The sequence below is a fragment of the Gavialis gangeticus genome, unplaced genomic scaffold (assembly GCF_001723915.1).
Source record: "Gavialis gangeticus isolate Ggan-Ray unplaced genomic scaffold, GavGan_comp1, whole genome shotgun sequence".
NCBI classification, from domain to species: domain Eukaryota; kingdom Metazoa; phylum Chordata; order Crocodylia; family Gavialidae; genus Gavialis; species Gavialis gangeticus.
Window position 1 is genome coordinate 33565040 of NW_017729001.1, and position 17754 is coordinate 33582793.

At 61.7% G+C, this 17754-nt stretch overlaps 1 protein-coding gene across 1 annotated transcript; it reads left to right on the plus strand.

Annotated features, from left to right (window-relative positions):
* Nucleotides 1-216: 216 nt before the first annotated feature.
* On the plus strand, nucleotides 217-17487 carry SEZ6L (seizure related 6 homolog like; the record flags this gene model as incomplete). Its single annotated transcript, XM_019507348.1, has 17 exons — nucleotides 217-480; nucleotides 724-928; nucleotides 1612-1745; nucleotides 5108-5300; nucleotides 5609-5794; nucleotides 6564-6729; nucleotides 7022-7188; nucleotides 8238-8432; nucleotides 8607-8745; nucleotides 10428-10624; nucleotides 10936-11130; nucleotides 11361-11552; nucleotides 12916-13110; nucleotides 13784-13816; nucleotides 14244-14358; nucleotides 14478-14580; nucleotides 15583-17487. Coding segments are annotated over 17 exons (2709 nt in total), but the record flags the coding sequence as incomplete, so codon positions are not given.
* Nucleotides 17488-17754: the final 267 nt, after the last annotated feature.

The window sequence follows — 17754 nt, forward strand, 5'->3', positions numbered from 1 at the left end:
GGCGCGTGAAGCAAAGCCACGCTTTGCTGTCACGGAGGCCGCGGTGCTCCCCTGGGCATGCTCCTTCCACGTGCCAGGGGCCTGGACTGTGCACCTAATCCCTTGCAAGCAAACACAGGGCCAAGTGCACGTGGGGCGTCCAGCCAGTGGCTGCTGCCTGGGCCCTGATTTAATGTGGTTGGCGCACACGCTTCTCAATGCCTTTCTTTCCCCCCGTCTCTTGCAGATGCCAGGCTGTTCCCCTCCAACTCGTACCCATTCCCCTCCGAGGAGCTCGCCAACGGCACGGGCGGGGAGCCCGGACTGGCCACGGTGCAGAACCGCGTCCCGTCAGGAGGGGACTTGGATCTAGCGCTCGAGGAGGCAACGCCGTCGGCGCAGCAGGATGGCGTGCCCGAGCCCACGCTTGTCCCTGGTGCTGGCACAACGCAGCCCTTCCCTCCCAAGAAGAAGCCGCCGTCAGCAGAGCAAGGAAACACAGTGAGGAAGCACCCAAGGCCCAAAACGACCCCGCCGGGCATTCAGAAAGCTGCTTCTCCACCCACCCTCCCAGGCCGGGGGACCTTCACCTCCACCGAAGAGCCACGTGCCCCGGGGGAGGTGGTTACCGCGGCCTCTGAGTCCAAGCAGGATGCACCTGAGCCGCCCCCGTGGGATGGACGACAGGCAGGCGGTGGCACCACCAGTCCGTCCCCGCTGCAGATTTCTCCTTTCACCCCACAGCCCTCGGTGCCTCAGACCGGTCCTCTGAGCCCCGAGGCAGGAGCGCCGGCTGCGGCGGGCAGTCACGGCGCCCCCATCGACGCTGCCGCCACCCAGACCAACAGCGTGGAGAGCGAGGCCAATGGGTCGGCCGCCGAGGAAAGCCAGGAGACCACCACGTCCACCATCATCACCACCACGGTCATCACCACCGAGCCCACGCCAGGTAGGTCCCCGGGGAGGGATTTAGAGAGAGACGTCGGGCTCTTACACAAGAAACCCAGAGTCCTGTTTCCCCGAACACGGGACGAACCGAATGGCAGGAACTTGTTTTTTGGCCAGCGCTTGGCCTGTTTTTCAGGGTCATGGTCTGGTCCCTCCTCCACACCCAGTTGTATGTCCTAGCCCCTGCATTTGCTGTCCGTCCCCAGGGAATGAATGGGCCTCGGCTTTTACGCATGTTTTCCCACGTGCATTTGTGCTGGGTGGCATCCCCCCTTGGTTCAGCGACCCGGCTACGCTGAGGTGCTCGGTGGCTTTTGATGAGTCCTATACGGGGAAGCTTTGCCCTGGCCCGTAACGGTGGTTTTGGCCCCCGCGTTGTCCTGTGAGCGGGAAGAGATGTGTTGAGGAAGGGGGCAGGCAGGTGTGGAGGCATCAGGAGGATGCAGGGAGCATGTCCAGGGTATTTGGAGGGGACCTTGCTCCTTCCAGCAGTGCTGGCAGAGGGTGACCTGCGTGGAGCAAGGCCTGGGGCAGGCAGCTCCGGGCTTGCCCACTGTCTCAATGTCTGTGGCACTGGCAGAAACCTGCTGGGCTTGGGGGGAAGCAAACACTGCAGGAATAACATGCGTCGAGCTGCCTTTTCCCTGCAGCTCGGCTTGGTGACATGCATGCATTTGCCTACAGTTCTCGGCAGCGTGAGCTTTTACGCCCCGGAGGGGTACATCGACTCCGGCGACTACCCCCTGCTGCCGCAGCACAGCTACCTGGAGGGCACCTACAACGTGACCGTCTACACGGGCTATGGCGTCGAGCTCCAGGTAAGGGTGTGCAACAGAGCCACGCTTACGGCAGGGCCCATCGCTAGTCCATCTGGCCCACTGGGGACGGGGGCTTTAGCCACGTCTCGGCCCACGCGGGGAGACAACCAGGGGGCAGGAACGATTGGCGGAGGCGCCGGGGGCCTCGCGGCACCGGGGGCGTCTCGGGGATGAGTCAGGCGGCACGGCACAGGCCCGATGAAATGATTAATGGCTTTCCTGCTGCTCCCTCTTGTTTTGGCAGGCAGCAATTTAGAAACTCTTCCCCCCCATTTTAATTATTTTCCATGTGCAAACGCGCTCGGCTTCGCTGGCTACGCAGCTCGTTACGGGCGGCAGGTGTTGAAATAAGGCCAGGCGACTTCTCACGGTAACTCTCGGTGACGTGGGGCATTGGCTCCTTGACGCGAGGCGGATTTGGTCCTTCTGAAGCCGGGCGGGGAGACGTCTCCCTGCTCACGCCTGGGCATGGAAATGCAGCAAGAGACAAGGAGGCGGCAGCGAAGCCAGAGCTGAACTGGCCTGAAAGCGAATAACCCGATAACTTTGCAGAGGAACGGGGGAAAGCCCCAAAGAGCGAAGAAGGCTCTTGTCCTTCCTGAAGGGAAGCAGGGATGGGCGGACAGAGAGAAGCACGGAGGGGAAGAGACACCCGATGCCGAACTCGGGGGTGCCCCCGGTCCTAGCCGGGGTGTCGCACCCTGCGAGGAGCTGCAGAAATGCACCTTTCACCTTCGAGTGAGCCCTGGTGCCGTGTCAGCGAAGGACCCGCCGCTTGATGGTGATGCTCGGTCCCCGTGCAAGGGTTTTCACCCCCGCGGCGAAGCCAGCCTGGCAGGTGGGCTGGGAGGATCCCTCCTGCCTCCACCAGACACGTGCGGAGCTGACGTGAGCTCAGCCCGGGAGGAAAGCGAGAACTTTTCCTCCGCAGGAAGCTGCCCATATGGTCCCCTTCTCGGTGGCTCATCCCCCCTGGCACAAGCCCATAGCATGCGCCAGCGGCAGCAGGAGGGAGATACGATGGTACCGGGCCATCCTCCTGCCTCCCAGGGATGAACGGGAGCTGTCTCGTGGATAAACGGCCTGCTCCAGCTCCTTCTCTCGGGGAGGTTTCCTCCGGACCAAAGGCACAGGGCTGCGGCCGAATCCCTCCTTCACAACTGGGCCCCCGGGAACGAGGAGAGCAGGCGCAGAGCAGGGCTGCCAGCTGAAAATCCCTGCCCTTATTTTTACTTGAATCATAAAGGGTCACTGAGGCACTGGGCCGTGGAGCTGGCAGGGAGGCCCCTGTCTGGGGCAGGATGAGCCCTGTGCAAGCAGCCCAGACACCGCGTAGCAAAACAACGGCACCCCGATGCAGCACCAAGCATCGCACCCGGCCCTGCCCGGGGAAAGCCAACGTCCTGCTGTGCAAAGGGCAATGCTATATGCTCCAGTGGTCCTGGCTGCAGGGGAAGGCAAAAATATCCCTTCTGTCTAATTTGCTGGTGCGCTTTGGGAGCCAGGCAGTGCCTCGCAAGCCCGATGTGGAGGGCTGGGATCAGCTCCCTCCCTGCGCAGCCCAGAGGAAAGTGCACGGCTGACTTCAGCGCTCATGGGCTGCAAATGTCCTTCCTTTTGCTTTCCTCTGGGCTGGGCCAGATGGGCAGCGGGGGCTGGACTCCCTGACCTCCCAAAAGCCATGCCAGCCCTGCTTGTCTGTGACTCTTGGGACTGCCAAGCCGACTTGGCTGTCCCTGGAAGGGGAGCCGCGCGGAGCAGGGGGCTGGATCCGCTCGTCGTACCCTCCTGTCCAGAGGCGCGAGAAGCCATCAAGACCCAACAGCTCCAGAATAACCTCGGCCGGAGAAGAGACCCGTCTATTTGGGATGCTCAAGCAAAGGGCAAGGCGCAGGGAGGAGCGTGGACTGGCCCCAGCGCTCGCCTTTCGGAGTCGGGAGGTCGGTGGGGTAGTATGGGGGCAGCTGTCCCATTTTCTACTTCTTTTTAAGGTCAAAATAATAAGGTCTGCATCCTGCGCGTGCGCTCCACATACGCTCCCGACCGCTATCCCAGGCATGCGTCGCGCTCCCAGTGCACTGCCCCACCTTCGTGGAGTTTGAAACAAGCACTTGGCTCTGATGGCTGCCGCGGCATCACCTGGATCAGGCCCTGCTGTCTTCCCGCATCATCAGGCGCCCGGGGAAAAATGCATTGACCTCAAGCCGGGGCTTGAATCACCACGGGAGATTTGCAAAGGCGCAGGTGCGCTGCCCGTGCCCACGACCCGTTGGAAGGTGGTGGGAGCCGGTCCTCCGTGCAAAGCTCCCCCCAGGTCGGCCGGAGAGGAAAGAGGGGTCCTGCCTGGTGGGCAAAACAGAGCGAGAGCCAGTGCTCGGTGTGTACGCCAGCGATACTCAACCGGGGTGCCATGGCCTCGTTGTGGGGCCTTCAGATCCTTCCAAGGGTGCCGCGGGGCGCCATGCAACATCGGCACTGATTCATGAGACAAACCCAGCGACCTCAACCGGGGAGGCATCGTGTTAGAAACCTCATGCCCTGCTGCATCCGTTCTGGCTTCTTAGCCATGGAAAAATTGCTCTGTTATTTTCCCGTAGGCCAAAAACGAGTCAAGACCGAGCGCTGGCATTTTCCAAGGGCTGCCTCCGGTCCCTTGCATCTTGAGCGGCTGCGAATCGGTGCCGGCTGCGTAGCAGCAGCGAGGTGCAGCATTGCCCTCTCCTGGCTAGGATTCGTGTGCATGCTCCTTCCAGGACCCGGAGAGCAACGTCCTTACTAACTGCAGAATTTGGTTTCTTTCTGGTGTGGAGTTAAACGAGCGGAGCGAGTTTGGTGACAGTCTCCTGGGCACGGCATCAGCACATGCACAGGCAATTAGGGGCTAATCCCTGGGGGTGTGATGAATAAATACCGGGCCCCGGCCTGCCCCCCATCGAGGAGACGATGAGCGGCTCGTTGCGGAAGCGCCAAGCTGCTTGCAAAGTGACGGGGGTGCGGGAGCCCCTTGGCGACTTTGTTAGTTGTTCACGGTTGTAATGAAGACTTGTTAGGGCTGCTCGGTGGGCTCACGGCTCTGCAGCCTGGGGTATCTGCAGGCGGGTGCCGTGGGCAGGGGGCTCATGGTGAACAGCCGAGTTACTTGGTTTTCTCCCCATTCCTCTGCACTGAGTGACTCATTTTGGGGCCTGTTGCTCTGCCTGGGGCAGGGAGCCCTGGCCTGGGAGGCCCAACCCCAGCCCCAACCTGTGGAGTCTGGTGCTGCTCCTGGCTTGGATCGCCTCTCAGGGCCTCAGTGTTCCCAGCTGTGAAATGGGCAGAACGTGCCCCAGCACAGCTCATGGGTGCTGCCGGTGTGCCCCCAGGTGAAGAGCGTGAACCTGTCTGAGGGCGAGGTGCTCTCCATCCGCGGCGTGGACGATGACACCTTGGTGGTCCTGGCTAACCAGACGCTGCTGGTGGAGGGCCAGGTGATCCGCAGCCCCACCAACACCATCTCCGTCTACTTCCGCACCTTCCAGGACGATGTGATCGGGACCTTCCAGCTCCACTACCAGGGTACGTGTGTCCCCCCGTCCCCTTTCCCCCACCGCGAAGCAGCTGCTGCAGTCACTCCGGTTTCACTCCGGTTTCGCTGGGTGACCTCCTCTCCGACTTCTGCTGCTGCCAGTGGAAATCTGGCTGGGAGACTCAGGCCTGAGGCACCCAAGCCATTAGGCCCTTTCTATCCAGGGGTGGGGGGGTTGGAGGAGGATGGAGGTTTTGCCTCCTCTCCAGGCCTCATCCTGCTCCTTGCCGCGGGCTGCCTTGTCACGCGCTCTGTGTGTTTGTGTGTTGTGTGCGTGTGCACCGTGCGCGGGCTGCAGTGTTCATGCTGAGCTGCAACTTCCCGCGGAGACCCGACTTCGGGGACGTCACGGTCATGGACTTGCACTCGGGCGGCATCGCTCACTTCCACTGTCACCTGGGGTACGAGCTGCAGGGTCCCCGCGTGCTCACCTGCATCAACGCCTCCCGACCCCACTGGAGCAGCCCGGAGCCCATCTGCTCAGGTATGGCGAGTGCCGGCCCGAGCCGGCCCCCGCGGCACGCAGCGACTCCAGGGCTGCGGCCGCATCTGGGGAGGGCGCGAATCGCACGGGAGGCAGAATCTGACCAGAACTAGGCAGGTAGGAAAACTAAAATGGCTGTTTAAAAGACAGACAGGGGGAAAATCTCAGCTCCCGAGCTGCTGGCGTGGCTCCTGAGAATGGCCACAGGTGCCCGTCACGCCAGGATCGGGGCCCTGGTAGCTCTCGGTGGGCGCTCGTACATGTTATGCGCACTGTAGATAAAAAGCCCACAGCCCAGGTCTGCCGCAGGCAGCAAAACAGGCAAGTGCAGAGGAAGTGCCGGGGATGTGGACGTGGACGCGGGGGCATCTTAACTTTGTGCAGAACACGTGTGCGTGCGTCTGCGTGCACGGGTGGAGGGGGTCGCCTTTGCACGGGAACCCGGGCGAGCGAGTGCCAGCCCCAAAGCAAATGTGAGCCCGTGAGACCTGTGTGAGAGGCAAGCAAAAGGGACCCGAGATCTTGGGGAGAAACCAGCGGAGCATCCCCTGAGCTGGGGGCCGTGCGGGGCTGCAGCTTGCGCGCCCCATCCCTGCAGGAAACCAGGCCACCAAGCCAGGCAGGATCTCCCTGCTTTGGGGATCCCCGTCTCCTGGAAGGCCATGCAGCCCCTGCTGTCTGCAGCCCTGGGGCTGGAGCAGAATCCGGCCCCGAGCTGGCAGCCCCTTCTCATCGGCCTGGGCTCACTCCCCCCTGCCCGTGTTCGCAGCGCCCTGCGGGGGCACGGTGCACAACGCCACCATCGGCCGCGTCCTGTCGCCCAGCTACACGGGGAACCACAGCACCGGCATGTACTGCATGTGGACCATCGCCGCGCCCCCCGGCCAGAAGCTGCACCTGCACTTCGAGAAGCTGCTGCTGAGCGACAAGGACAGGTGAGGCCGGCGGGGTTTTGCTGGGCCTTTGCGGGACAGGGAAATCTCTCCCATCCCTGCGAGGACTCCCAGGAGACAGGGCAGCTCCTGGGGGGGCAGGTGGGAGGGTGTTGCACATGCAGGGGGTCGTTAAACCCGGTGCTTTAATGGGCCCCAAGGGGTGTCAGGGTTGCAGCTGCATAGGATCACAGTGGGGCTGGAAGGGTCGCATCCAGCCTGAGGCAGGATCAGCCCCGACAAACCCCGAGCCCAGCCCGTGCACCTCCTAACCGGCCGCGTCCTCCTGCCGCAGGATGGTGGTGTATAGCGGGGACACGAACCAGTCGGCCGTGCTCTACGACTCGCTGCAGACCGAAAGCGTCCCCTTCGAGGGCGTGATCAGCGAGGGCGCCGTCATCCGCATCGACTTCCTCGGGGACGAGCCGGCCGGCGCCACCGCCTTCAACATTCGCTTCGAAGGTGACGCTTGTGGCTTTGGAGCTGGCGGCCGGGAGCTGCTGGCAGAGGGTGACGTGGCCAGGGCGCTCGTCTTAACCACCCCCTTGCCCTCCTGCATTTCCCAGGGGGTTTTCACCCTGCAAAGGCTGCTGCCATTTCATAGCAAGCAATAACCATTGCACCCCTCTCCCTTACCTGGGTGCTATTTAAACCCCACCTGCCTAAGACCTAATCATCAGTGCCCAGAGCTAGCAGAGGTCCCGCACGTTGAAAATGTCATGGCATCGCACTGCATTTGGAGTGCCTGCTCTGCCCGTAAGTCCCTGGGATCAGGACCGCAGCGGTCCTGGGATCGTGCTGCACAGACTCGGCAGGAGTTGTGCTGCCTCGCAGCAGCCACACGCTCTTGGTAATGCAGTGCCTTGGTGTCATCAGCTGGGGAGTGCCAGCCCATCCGAGTCTGCTGACAGCAGGTCTCCCTCCATGTCCACAGAGATAACAGCCTACTCATGCTGCCAGCTAAAGGCACTAAAGCCACGGGTGGATCCCAAATTTGAAAAGAGGGGTGCAGCTGTTGGGGTGCATTGTCCCCTAAAGCACAGCACACGTTTTTCTCCGGTTGAAAAGAAACTAGGAGCTGCACTACTGTGTCAGGGGCCTAGGGTGGGTTCTTCCATTTGAGATGGAAGCAAAAACAAATAAAACCTCGTGGGACTGGGTTAAAAAGTCTGCAGGGCTGTGACCAGGAGCAGCCCCCAGACAGCCGCACGGCAGCACAGAGGCCCGCAGGGCTGCTGGGGCACGCAGAGCATTGCAAAGGAGAGAGGGTCATTAACGCCTCTGCAGTGAAGAGTTTAGGAGGAATCAGGTCCGTGAAAGCGAACTATGAAGTCAAGTGACTTCCTCGCTAGAAATGCCGCTGCGCGACCAGGCAGGTGGTTTTAAATTTTGGGTAGAGCACCAGACTTGCCACCAGCTGGGCTGGCGGCCCCGGATCCATCGCCCCGGGGTAGCACAGGAGCTGGCAGGAGGCGGGGGTCCTCCGGCACTAACGCGGCCTCTCCCTGCAGCGTTTGAGCGGGGCCATTGCTACGAGCCCTACATCCAGAACGGGAACTTCACCACCTCCGACCCCACCTACAACCTGGGCACCACCGTGGAGTTCACGTGCGATCCCGGCCACTCGCTGGAGCAGGGGCCGGCCATCATCGAGTGCGTCAACGTGCGCGACCCTTACTGGAACGACACCGAGCCGGTGTGCCGAGGTCAGTCCTGGGCCCCCGCCACCCCTGGTCCCAGCTTGGGGAATAGGGGCGTGGGACTTCGGGATACGGCTTCTGAGTCAGGCTGCGCTGGGCTGGGGGAGCAGGGTCTTCCTGCCCGGCGGCAGGCGGGGACTGCAGGCTAAGCCCGTGTCTCTGTGCCCCTTGCCATTGCAGCCACGTGCGGCGGGGAGCTCACGGCTGTAGCCGGCGTCATCCTGTCCCCCAACTGGCCGGAGCCCTACGCGGAGGGGGAGGACTGTGTCTGGAGGGTCCGTGTCGGGGAGGAGAAGCGGCTCTTCCTGGACATCCAGCTGTGAGTGCTGCCCGGGTCACTGCCCTTTGCTGTGCCCTAGCCCTGGGGTCAGGCCGTGGCGGTGGGCCGGACCCCGCGCGAGGGGCAGAGCTGCTGTTGCAAGGGGTCTGGGCAGACGCAGCGCCGGAGCAGCCGGGGACCACCTGGTCTCTCGATGCTCGGTGCCTAGGTGGATCCCAGGTCACTCTCAGACCCAGGGCACAGCCCGCACACCCTGTGCCACCCCCGGTCCTGCTTTCCAGGGTGGAGGAGCTGCGCTTTGCCGGGTGGGAGCTGTGGAAGAGGGCCACGCAGCCGGTGGCGCGGGGAACGCTCAGCCCGTGGCTCTCACCTGGGGCAGCGTTTGCATTTCCTTGCGCTGGTTTGCAGGGGTTGCTCCTGGGTGCGGACGCGGCGGGAAAGCAGAGAGCTCAGGGCAGGGAGTCAGCACAGACGAATCGGAGCACGTCGCCCCTTTGGACTGCACAGGCTGGGGAGTGGAAAGGGGGCTTTTGGCGTGGACTCATTGCTTGGGCCTGTTTGGTTTGTGAGAGCTGCTCAGCCAAGACCCATTTGCAAGGCAACAGCCCTGACGACAGCTGCTTGTTCCTCGCGCCTGCATTTAGCATCTGTGCACGCGCGTGTCTATACGGGGCTCCTGTGACCCAGAGGAAAGCACCGCAGAGGCTGCACGGACAGTCTTTCGGCTGGGGGGCATTGCTCACAGCATCCCAGCTCTGCCCTCCTACGCCCTGCTTCCCAGGCCCCTAATCCCTGTGGGTGCTCCCACTGGGCTTGAAGCGGAGGCCCCCGGCGCCAGCTAGGCTCCAGCCGCTACCCTGCTTTCAACCTGGAGCTTGTGCCATCACTTGTGCGACAAGCCAGGCCGCATCTCAGCCCGGGAGAGCCTCCAGGGCAAAGCGCGCATCCCACGAGGGTAGCTCTGGCCCTGGCCTGGAGGAAGAGGAGACGCTGCAAGCCGTTGCCTGCCCTGGGGAAGAGAAACCGTCTTTGGATGAGATAAATGGGGGAGGCACTCAGCTAGGACAGGGAGGAAGTGAGGGAGGACAGGGGTAGCCCAGCAGTCTGTGGTCGGAGGCTCTCGCGTCCCTCTTGGACAACGCAGCAATAGCTGGGCATCGCCGCCTGCCTGCTGTCCCTCCACCCGCAGCAGGGCTGCCCCTTTACACCCATTTCCCTTGGACTGTCAGTGCACAGGGTGGTCTCACGCGGCCTCCAGCAAGGCCCTCGGTCTCTGGGGTGCGAGCTGCTGAAGTGGGGGGGCAGCTTCCTTACCCCTCGATCCACTGCCCTGAGCCGAGCGCATCACGAGCCCGATGCGAGGAAGCCACGGGAAATCCAGCTGGTAGCGGCGGGCAGACGGGCGGCACCGTGTTCGTGGTGCCGCTCGAGACCCCCGAGGCGCTGCCCGTTCTGTGCTTCGCTCCGGGTCCCGATCTGCAGGCCGATGCAGACGCAGCCCCTCGGTGCACCTGGGTGCCGCGCTCAGGCTGCGGCCTGGGTGAAGAGGCAGCGGTCAGGGGAGCGGGGTTGCACCCTTCCCTCTACAGCGTGCATGCTGGGCTGGAAGCAGTGCAGCTGGGGCTGGGGCGTGCCCGCGGGCTGGGGGGCGCGGGGCTGCGTGCTTGCACCCAGGTGAGTGCCCAGCTCAGCCGGGGTCTGAGCGGGCTCTCCCTCTGCAGCCTGAACCTGAGCAACAGCGACATCCTGACCATCTACGACGGGGACGAGCTGACGGCGCGCGTCCTGGGGCAGTACGTGGGCAGCGGTGGCCCCCAGAAGCTGTACTCCTCCACCCCCGACCTGACCATCCAGTTCCACTCCGACCCCGCCGGCCTCGTCTTCGGCAAGGGCCAGGGCTTTGTCATGAACTACGTAGGTAGGTGGGCACGGGCGGCACATCGCAGGTTGCAGCGAAGCCCGCCCCATCCCCGGGGCTGGACGCTGCTTGCTCCCCACCTGCCAGGGCTGCATGGGCCCTCGCTGCATGTGAGTGCCAGACGCCTGGGGAAAGGGACAGGGACAGCCAAGGGCACAGGTCCGCCGGGCTCCAGCTGCCCCCCGCACGCTTGTTCCCACCTCTCGGCTCCGTCCCCGCGGGCCAGGAGAAGCCGAGGAGGGTGTGGGGACCGGGTGCAGCTTGCTCAGCCCCTGGTGCCGCCTTTCTCCCCCCGCCCCCCCCGGCCGTAGAGGTGTCGAGGAACGACTCGTGCTCCGACCTGCCGGAGATCCAGAACGGCTGGAAGACCACGTCGCACACGGAGCTGGTGCGAGGGGCCAAGATCACCTACCAGTGCGACCCGGGCTACGACATCGTGGGCAGCGACACGCTCACCTGCCAGTGGGATCTCAGCTGGAGCAGCGACCCCCCCTTCTGCGAGAAGAGTAAGGGGTCACACCCCCCACCAACCATTGCCTTCCCTTGGGGCATGCGGCCAGCCTGCACCGTGGCCTGGGGTGGGGGTCTCTTGATGACTGCAAACCGCAGACCCCGGCTGGGTGCAGTGCAGGGTGCCGGCTCCATGGGACCTACTGGGACCTGACTCCCAGTCTCCTCGACCTCCCTGGGGCAACCCCATCCCTCCCTGCCCGCGTGACGGACCCGTTCTCCCCAGTCATGTACTGCACGGACCCCGGGGAGGTGGAGCACTCGACCCGGCTCATCTCGGACCCCGTGCTGCTGGTGGGCACCACCATCCAGTACACGTGCGACCCCGGCTTCGTGCTGGAAGGCAGCTCCCTGCTGACCTGCTACAGCCGCGAGACAGGCACGCCTATCTGGACGTCACGGCTGCCCCACTGCGTGTGTAAGTCGGCCCTGGCGGGTCTCCTCCCGGCCTGCCCTCGTGTCCTGCTGCCTGCCAGTTTGCAGGGGGCCCAAGGTAGTATTTTGCAGCCCCGGCTCTAGAGCAAAGGCCGAAGGAGCAGCAACGCGGCGGCCCACTGGAGAGGTGGCCCCGTCAGTGCAAGGCGGGGGAATACGTCCAACGCGGCTCCTTTGCCTTTGCAAAAAACCCCAAAGCACTGGGCAGGGGCAGCTGTGGGCCGTGACACCAAAGGCCATTTCCCAAGGGATGTTGGTTGTCGCCATGTTAGTCTAAGGACATTGGCAGATGTGATATCTTTTATTAGATTAGCTAAATAGTTGGAAAAACAAGTTATTTGCAAGGTTTCAGGCACAAACACCCTTCGTCAGGCATCGGGAGACCTTTTCAAGGGAGGCAGCTGTGCTTCAAAAGCAAAGCACTGCCAAGGGCTGGCTCTTGCATGTGCCACGATCCTGGCTGAAAACAATGAAACCCCGAGGTTTACTCAAAACAAATCCAGCCTTTTTTGGCGGCTCTTTAGGGGGTTCCTCGTGTTTCTCTGCACCCCCGATAGCAAGGGAAGCTGAGGCTCTTCCAGAAGCACGGGGCTCCTGGGAGAAGTTGGGGCTTTTGGGGCAATAGCAAAGCTCATGGGGGTGATGATGAGCCCCGGGGCTGGGCGCTGCCTCTGCGACTTGGCCGCTGCCCGGGGGGGTGGCAGTCCCGGCACCAGAACGGATCATAGCTATTCTCTCCCTGCCCTGTGATTAAGGGGTGGAAGATCCTCCCCACTCTCCCTGCTAATAAGCAATCAGTCGGTGCCACCAAGGGGTAATTGCTCTGGGACGATAGCCGGCGCCTTCACTGCCCCCTCCTCCCTGGCACAGGCCGCAGCTGCTGTGTCCAGGTCTGGTGGCTCTGAACCCGCTCCCCCAGCCCTGCGCCGTGCAGGCAGGATGCCCCACACTGCACAGGGGAAGGGGCAGCTGGGACTGGGGTAAGAGCAGCAACGCAGGTTGCTCGGAGGATGCATTGCCCCGGCTGGGCCGGGCTGGAGAGCCTCGGGCACTGGTTGCACCAGACCCAGCCCTGCCGCTCCGTGTTTTTGATCCTCCGACGCTCTGCTCTTCCTCGCGGGGATAAAGCAGGCGCCTGCGGACGGCTGCCTCGTGCCAGGGCGTTCAGAGCATGCACGGGATGGTGGATGAACAGACCAGCGCGCTGCAGCTCCGGGAGCTGGTGCAAATTGGGTGGGGGGAACAAACCCGGTAATGAGCGTGGCTGCTAGCCTCCCCGAGCGCGGGGCGGGCGGCGGAGCGGGTACGACTCGGCGAAGGCGCATGGGGATGCGTTTCTGTTGCAGCTGAGGAGTCCCTGGCCTGCGACAACCCAGGCTTACCGGAAAACGGCTACCAAATCCTGTACAAGCGCCTGTACTTGCCAGGAGAGTCGCTGACCTTCATGTGCTACGAAGGCTTCGAGCTCATGGGAGAAGTGACCATCAAGTGCATCCTGGGCCAGCCGTCCCACTGGAGCGGGCCGCTCCCCATCTGCAAAGGTACCCGGCGCTGGAGGGGGCCCCACAGACCCGTGGTTCAGCATCCGTGACCCCAACCGCCCCCACTCCCACCCCAGCCTGGGCCCCAAGTCTATAATCTCTCTGAAACAAGGCAGGCAGAAGCCTCCCTCCCCGCGCGCCAGCTTTCAGTCCGGAGGCCAAGCCTGCACAGCGGAGCCGCGATACCGCGTGGGTTTTCCCTCTGATGGGCTCTCTCCCCCCAGGCGAGGGGAAGGAGGCGTCTTAACACCTTTGAGAGCTGTGCTGCAAGCTGCGAAGGGGCTCGTGCAGCCAGGGCCTAGCAAGCAAGAGCAGCTTCAGCTTCCTGCGATTCCACCCCAAATCCTGAGCTCCCCTTTTCTTTGGCATTTGACACGTCTCCAACAGCCCTGGTGCTGGAGGGGTCGGGTCTGAGCGGGGGCTGCACGGACGATGCGGGGAACTGGTGCTGTTTTGCAGTGTATATTTAAACCACACGCATCGTGCACAAGCGCCTTACGAGACCAGCTGCTGCTGGAGGAGAGGCAGCAGGGTCAGGACACGTCCCTGGGACCACTGCATGGGGAGGGAAGGGGGTTCCCTGGCCTGGGGCGCTGGCATCCAGAGGATGGGGGGTTTCCCATGCTGCCTCGACCATCCAGCACGTATCAACTGCTCCCCCTTTCTCTTCCAGTGAATCGAGACACATTCGAGCACGCGCTGGAAGGTGAGTGAGATGCCCACGTGGGAGGGTCGGTGGGGATGCCGCCCTCTGCCCGCGGGGGCTTCTTGACGTGGAAACTTTCCAGCGCGAGGCTTTTCCGTGCTACAGGGCACTAGGGGTCCAGTCTGAGGCTGTTAGGGCAGGCAGTCGGTCCCCTTTGCTGCGGGGCCCGGTAGGAAGCCCTGAGTCTGCAATCCCCGGCGGGGCCAAGTACCCCAAAGCAACGCAACCCCTCATCTCTCGGCCTCCCCAGGCAGGGCCTGGGCTGGGGGCAGGTCTCTCCATCCGTTTGCATGCACGCATGCTCGTGATACAGCAGCCGGGCTGGGGGGATAGCGGTTAGAGGCTGAAGCAGCATCACTCTGGGGCAATGCCATGGGGACCGGGGAGGGGAGAAAGAGCAACTTCTTGGCAAATTTTGCATTTTTAGTAGCAGAAGCTGCGGCAGAGACGTCGCTCGAGGGGGGAAACATGGCACTGGCCATCTTCATCCCAGTGCTCATCATCTCCTTGCTGCTGGGAGGAGCGTACATCTATATCACCAGGTAGGCTGGGGGCACCGGCTGGACTGGGGAGTCAGGGGCTTCTTCTTGCATTTTGACTCCCTTCCCTTGAGCGCCGGGGTGGCTCGAGGCAGAGGCTTCCCGCTCTCGTCTCTCCCCAGGTGTCGGTACTACTCCAGCTTGCGCCTGCCCCTCATGTACTCCCACCCGTACAGCCAGATCACCGTCGAGACCGAGTTCGACAACCCTATCTACGAGACAGGGGTGAGTGAGTCGGCCTCTTGCTCCGGGCCCGGCGCTAGCTCAGCTGTGAAGGGCTCGTTTCCCTTGGCTCGAAGGCCGGCATGGCCAATCCATGCCTTGCCCCAAATAAGATGCACCCCTGCTCTGCGTAGAAGCAGTGGTCAGGGCGGAAGTGGGACCCGCGGTGCAACCCGCAACGGTGTCGGAGCAGACTCCTTGTTTGAGAGGTTGTTGCTGCTCTCCCAGTTGTCTGGAGCCTGCGTGAAAAACGGGCACTGACTACCTTGCTTTAATCGACCTCTTGGAGTTCAATTGATGGGTGGCCTAGCAGGGATGCTCTGGAGTGGAAATCAAAGCATTGCACCGTGAAGCTGTGCAGTTTTAAGACCATACGGCTATTATTACTGTCATGCACGGAGTCGGATCCCGGGTCCATCTTGCCCCGTCTCCTGTGGAGGCTGGAAGAGAGAGAGGTTGGGTCTGACCAGGGGTCTGCCCTCGTTCCTCTCCGCCTTGCAGCCTCCAGCATTTAGGGTCTGGGAAGTTCAGCTGCCGAGGCTGTGCCCCTCACTCCCGTGCTCAATAGTGACCGATGCCCCTTGCCTCCAAGCGCGTGTCCCATCCCTCGGCAAATCTGGCTGAACTCACCACTTCCGCCACGAGCTCCATGCTTTAATTCCCCCCGGGTGAAAAAGGACGTCCTCATGTTAATGAAACCAGCACGGGGTCTGGGATAGAAGTTTTATAAACTAGTTGGATCCAAATCGGTTAAGGCTCAGCCAGGTTTATCTTACACCAGTTTCAGGTGGTTTACACGCACCGAGCTTCTGTTCCATTACAGATTAAACCAGTTTCTGACCGCTTAAACCGGTTTATGCATCACTTCTGTCCCTAGCCAAAGTAGCTCGTGTTGACAAGATCTGAAGGTCAGCAGGGTCTTGTCTCACCCCAGGCTGGACTCGGGCGGGTTGACCTCAGAGCAAGCCCAGCCCCTCCTTTCAACACATCTTCTCTTCCTTCTAGGAAACAAGAGAGTATGAAGTGTCGATATAAGGACAGACAGTCTCGAGACGCGAACGTGACTGACGCTGATAGACCTTCCTCAGTAACTAATCCAGAGACTACGTGGAGTTTCATCGGACCCCTGGACCTACTGTTGTCTTTCCTTTTTGCCTCTTTATTGAAGGTTTTACTGTTTTCTTCACTGTATTTATTCTATTTAAATGGAGATAGGTGTGTTGACAGTGTTCCTGCTAGGCGGGGCTCCCCGCCCTGGGCTCCGCTCCGCTCCGACAACGGTGCAGAGGTCTCATGAGGTCGGGGAGGTGCAGGGAGCCAGCAATGCAGCCTCCACCTCTGCCCCGGGATTGCGTTGTGAAAAGGAGCCTGCGGCAAATTGCCGGGAGCTGTCTCAGCTCCCTCGCCTAAGCCACTGGTAGCCTGGCCGGGCGTCTCCATCCTGGCCCGGTTCTCCAAGCGCTCGATCGGGGTCCCGGGCTGCGCGTCGGAGCAGCGGTCAGTGAAGGTGGCGGCTGCTTCCCCACAAGCTGGAGCCCGTCTCAGGAAAGCCGCCTGCGAGGTCCAGAGGTCCTGCTCTCAGGTGCGTGGGGAGGAAGGGGAGACAGCGACCGAAGCTACCCAGCGCTCCCGGTTGGTTTTCAGTCTTGGAGAGGCACGTAAGAGACCTTGTCAGGACTACAGAGAAGCATTAACTGGTGCAGCCAGCATCCCCCCCAGCCTGCGTCTCGTGCCCTCGGCGGCACTGTCCGGGGAGATGGGTAGGATCTTCCAGGACAGTGTCCCTGCTACGCCAAGAGTGAAACAGCCTGCATGTCTCTGCTTCCCCCCGTTATTTTTCTGTGATAACATGTATTGTGGCCATTGCGAGGAGAACCCGAGTCTCCCTCAAAGCCCAAGCTCGCCCTTTGCCCAGGTCTAGTATCTCAGGGTCGTAGTGCTGGAATATGGGATCCAACGAAATGGCAGCCCTCATCTTCCGGACTAGCTGCTGTGGGAATAGCAGATGAGCACGGAAAGAGACCTTCCTCCAAGAGCAGATGAGGAGATAGGTGGGGGACGCGCGTGTGGTTCGCTCCCAGCAGCGTGGCAGGGCCGTGTGGCAGCCCCAACGTGCCCCATTCCGGTCTTACCCCCACGGGGCAGGAAAACTGCCCAAGAAGCACCGTCTGGCCATGCACGGCAGAGGGGAAGCCACCTCGAGATGCACGCCATGTGCAGGGCAAAGCCAGCCTGGGGGAGGGCGCAGAAGGGGGCCCGGAAAGTGTGTCTGGGGATGACGGCCAGCTAGCTGGCATCCCCGGACCATGGCACGGGGGAGCAAAGCAGAACGCAGCCCCATGCAGCCCTCCCCATCCTGGTCTAATCTTGCCTGCCGCGCCGCATTCAGGATCCTTTGGTTCTGGAAGGTAACGTGTTCGTGTTGAACAGCGACCCGACAGCCGAGCTGCTGTCCCTCCACGGCAAACAAAGCCCCCCAGACGGTGCCGTCCCAATCTCCCCCTTCGCCACGTCAGCCTTCGGGACAGTCCCTTGCAGCGAGGCCTGGACGGGCCCCGAAGCTGCGGGGGTTTCCCTGGCTGCTGGCGTCTTTCTTCCGTCTTTGTAGATTGGCAAGTGTAACCATGCCCACGTTTTCCAGCCCCTTTTAGTTTAGAGAAGGTTAGTGCATCTCTGCAGTTGTACAGTTGAGACATTTAGGCTTTTTTTTCCTTTTAAAAAAGAAAAAAAAAAAAGAGAAAAACAAATGAATGTGTATTTGTAATTTGTAAAGGTTTAAGACACAAGAGAAACAAACAAAACGTGCCAAAAAAATGTACCAGGCATTTCATTTCCCTTCATCCCTGTCTGTTTTTATAAGAACAATGTGAAAATTGTTGGGATTAAATATTTTTGAACAATGATACGGTACTTCCGTGGGAAGCTCCGCTTAATACCAATGGTGCTGTGTTTTAAAACGGTTGACGATCCAATCAGGTCCAGGAGATGTGCACGCTTTGCACGCCAGCTGCCGTGGGATTAGCGGGTCACAGCAACTCTGCACACCTGTGTACATACACACGTGCACAATTCAGACAATTGCACGCATGCACGCGCATTCCAGACAATTACATCCTCTGAATTTTGATGAGCTTGGTTCGATCCGGCTTCTGGACTGGACGCCAAGTGGTGCAGAAG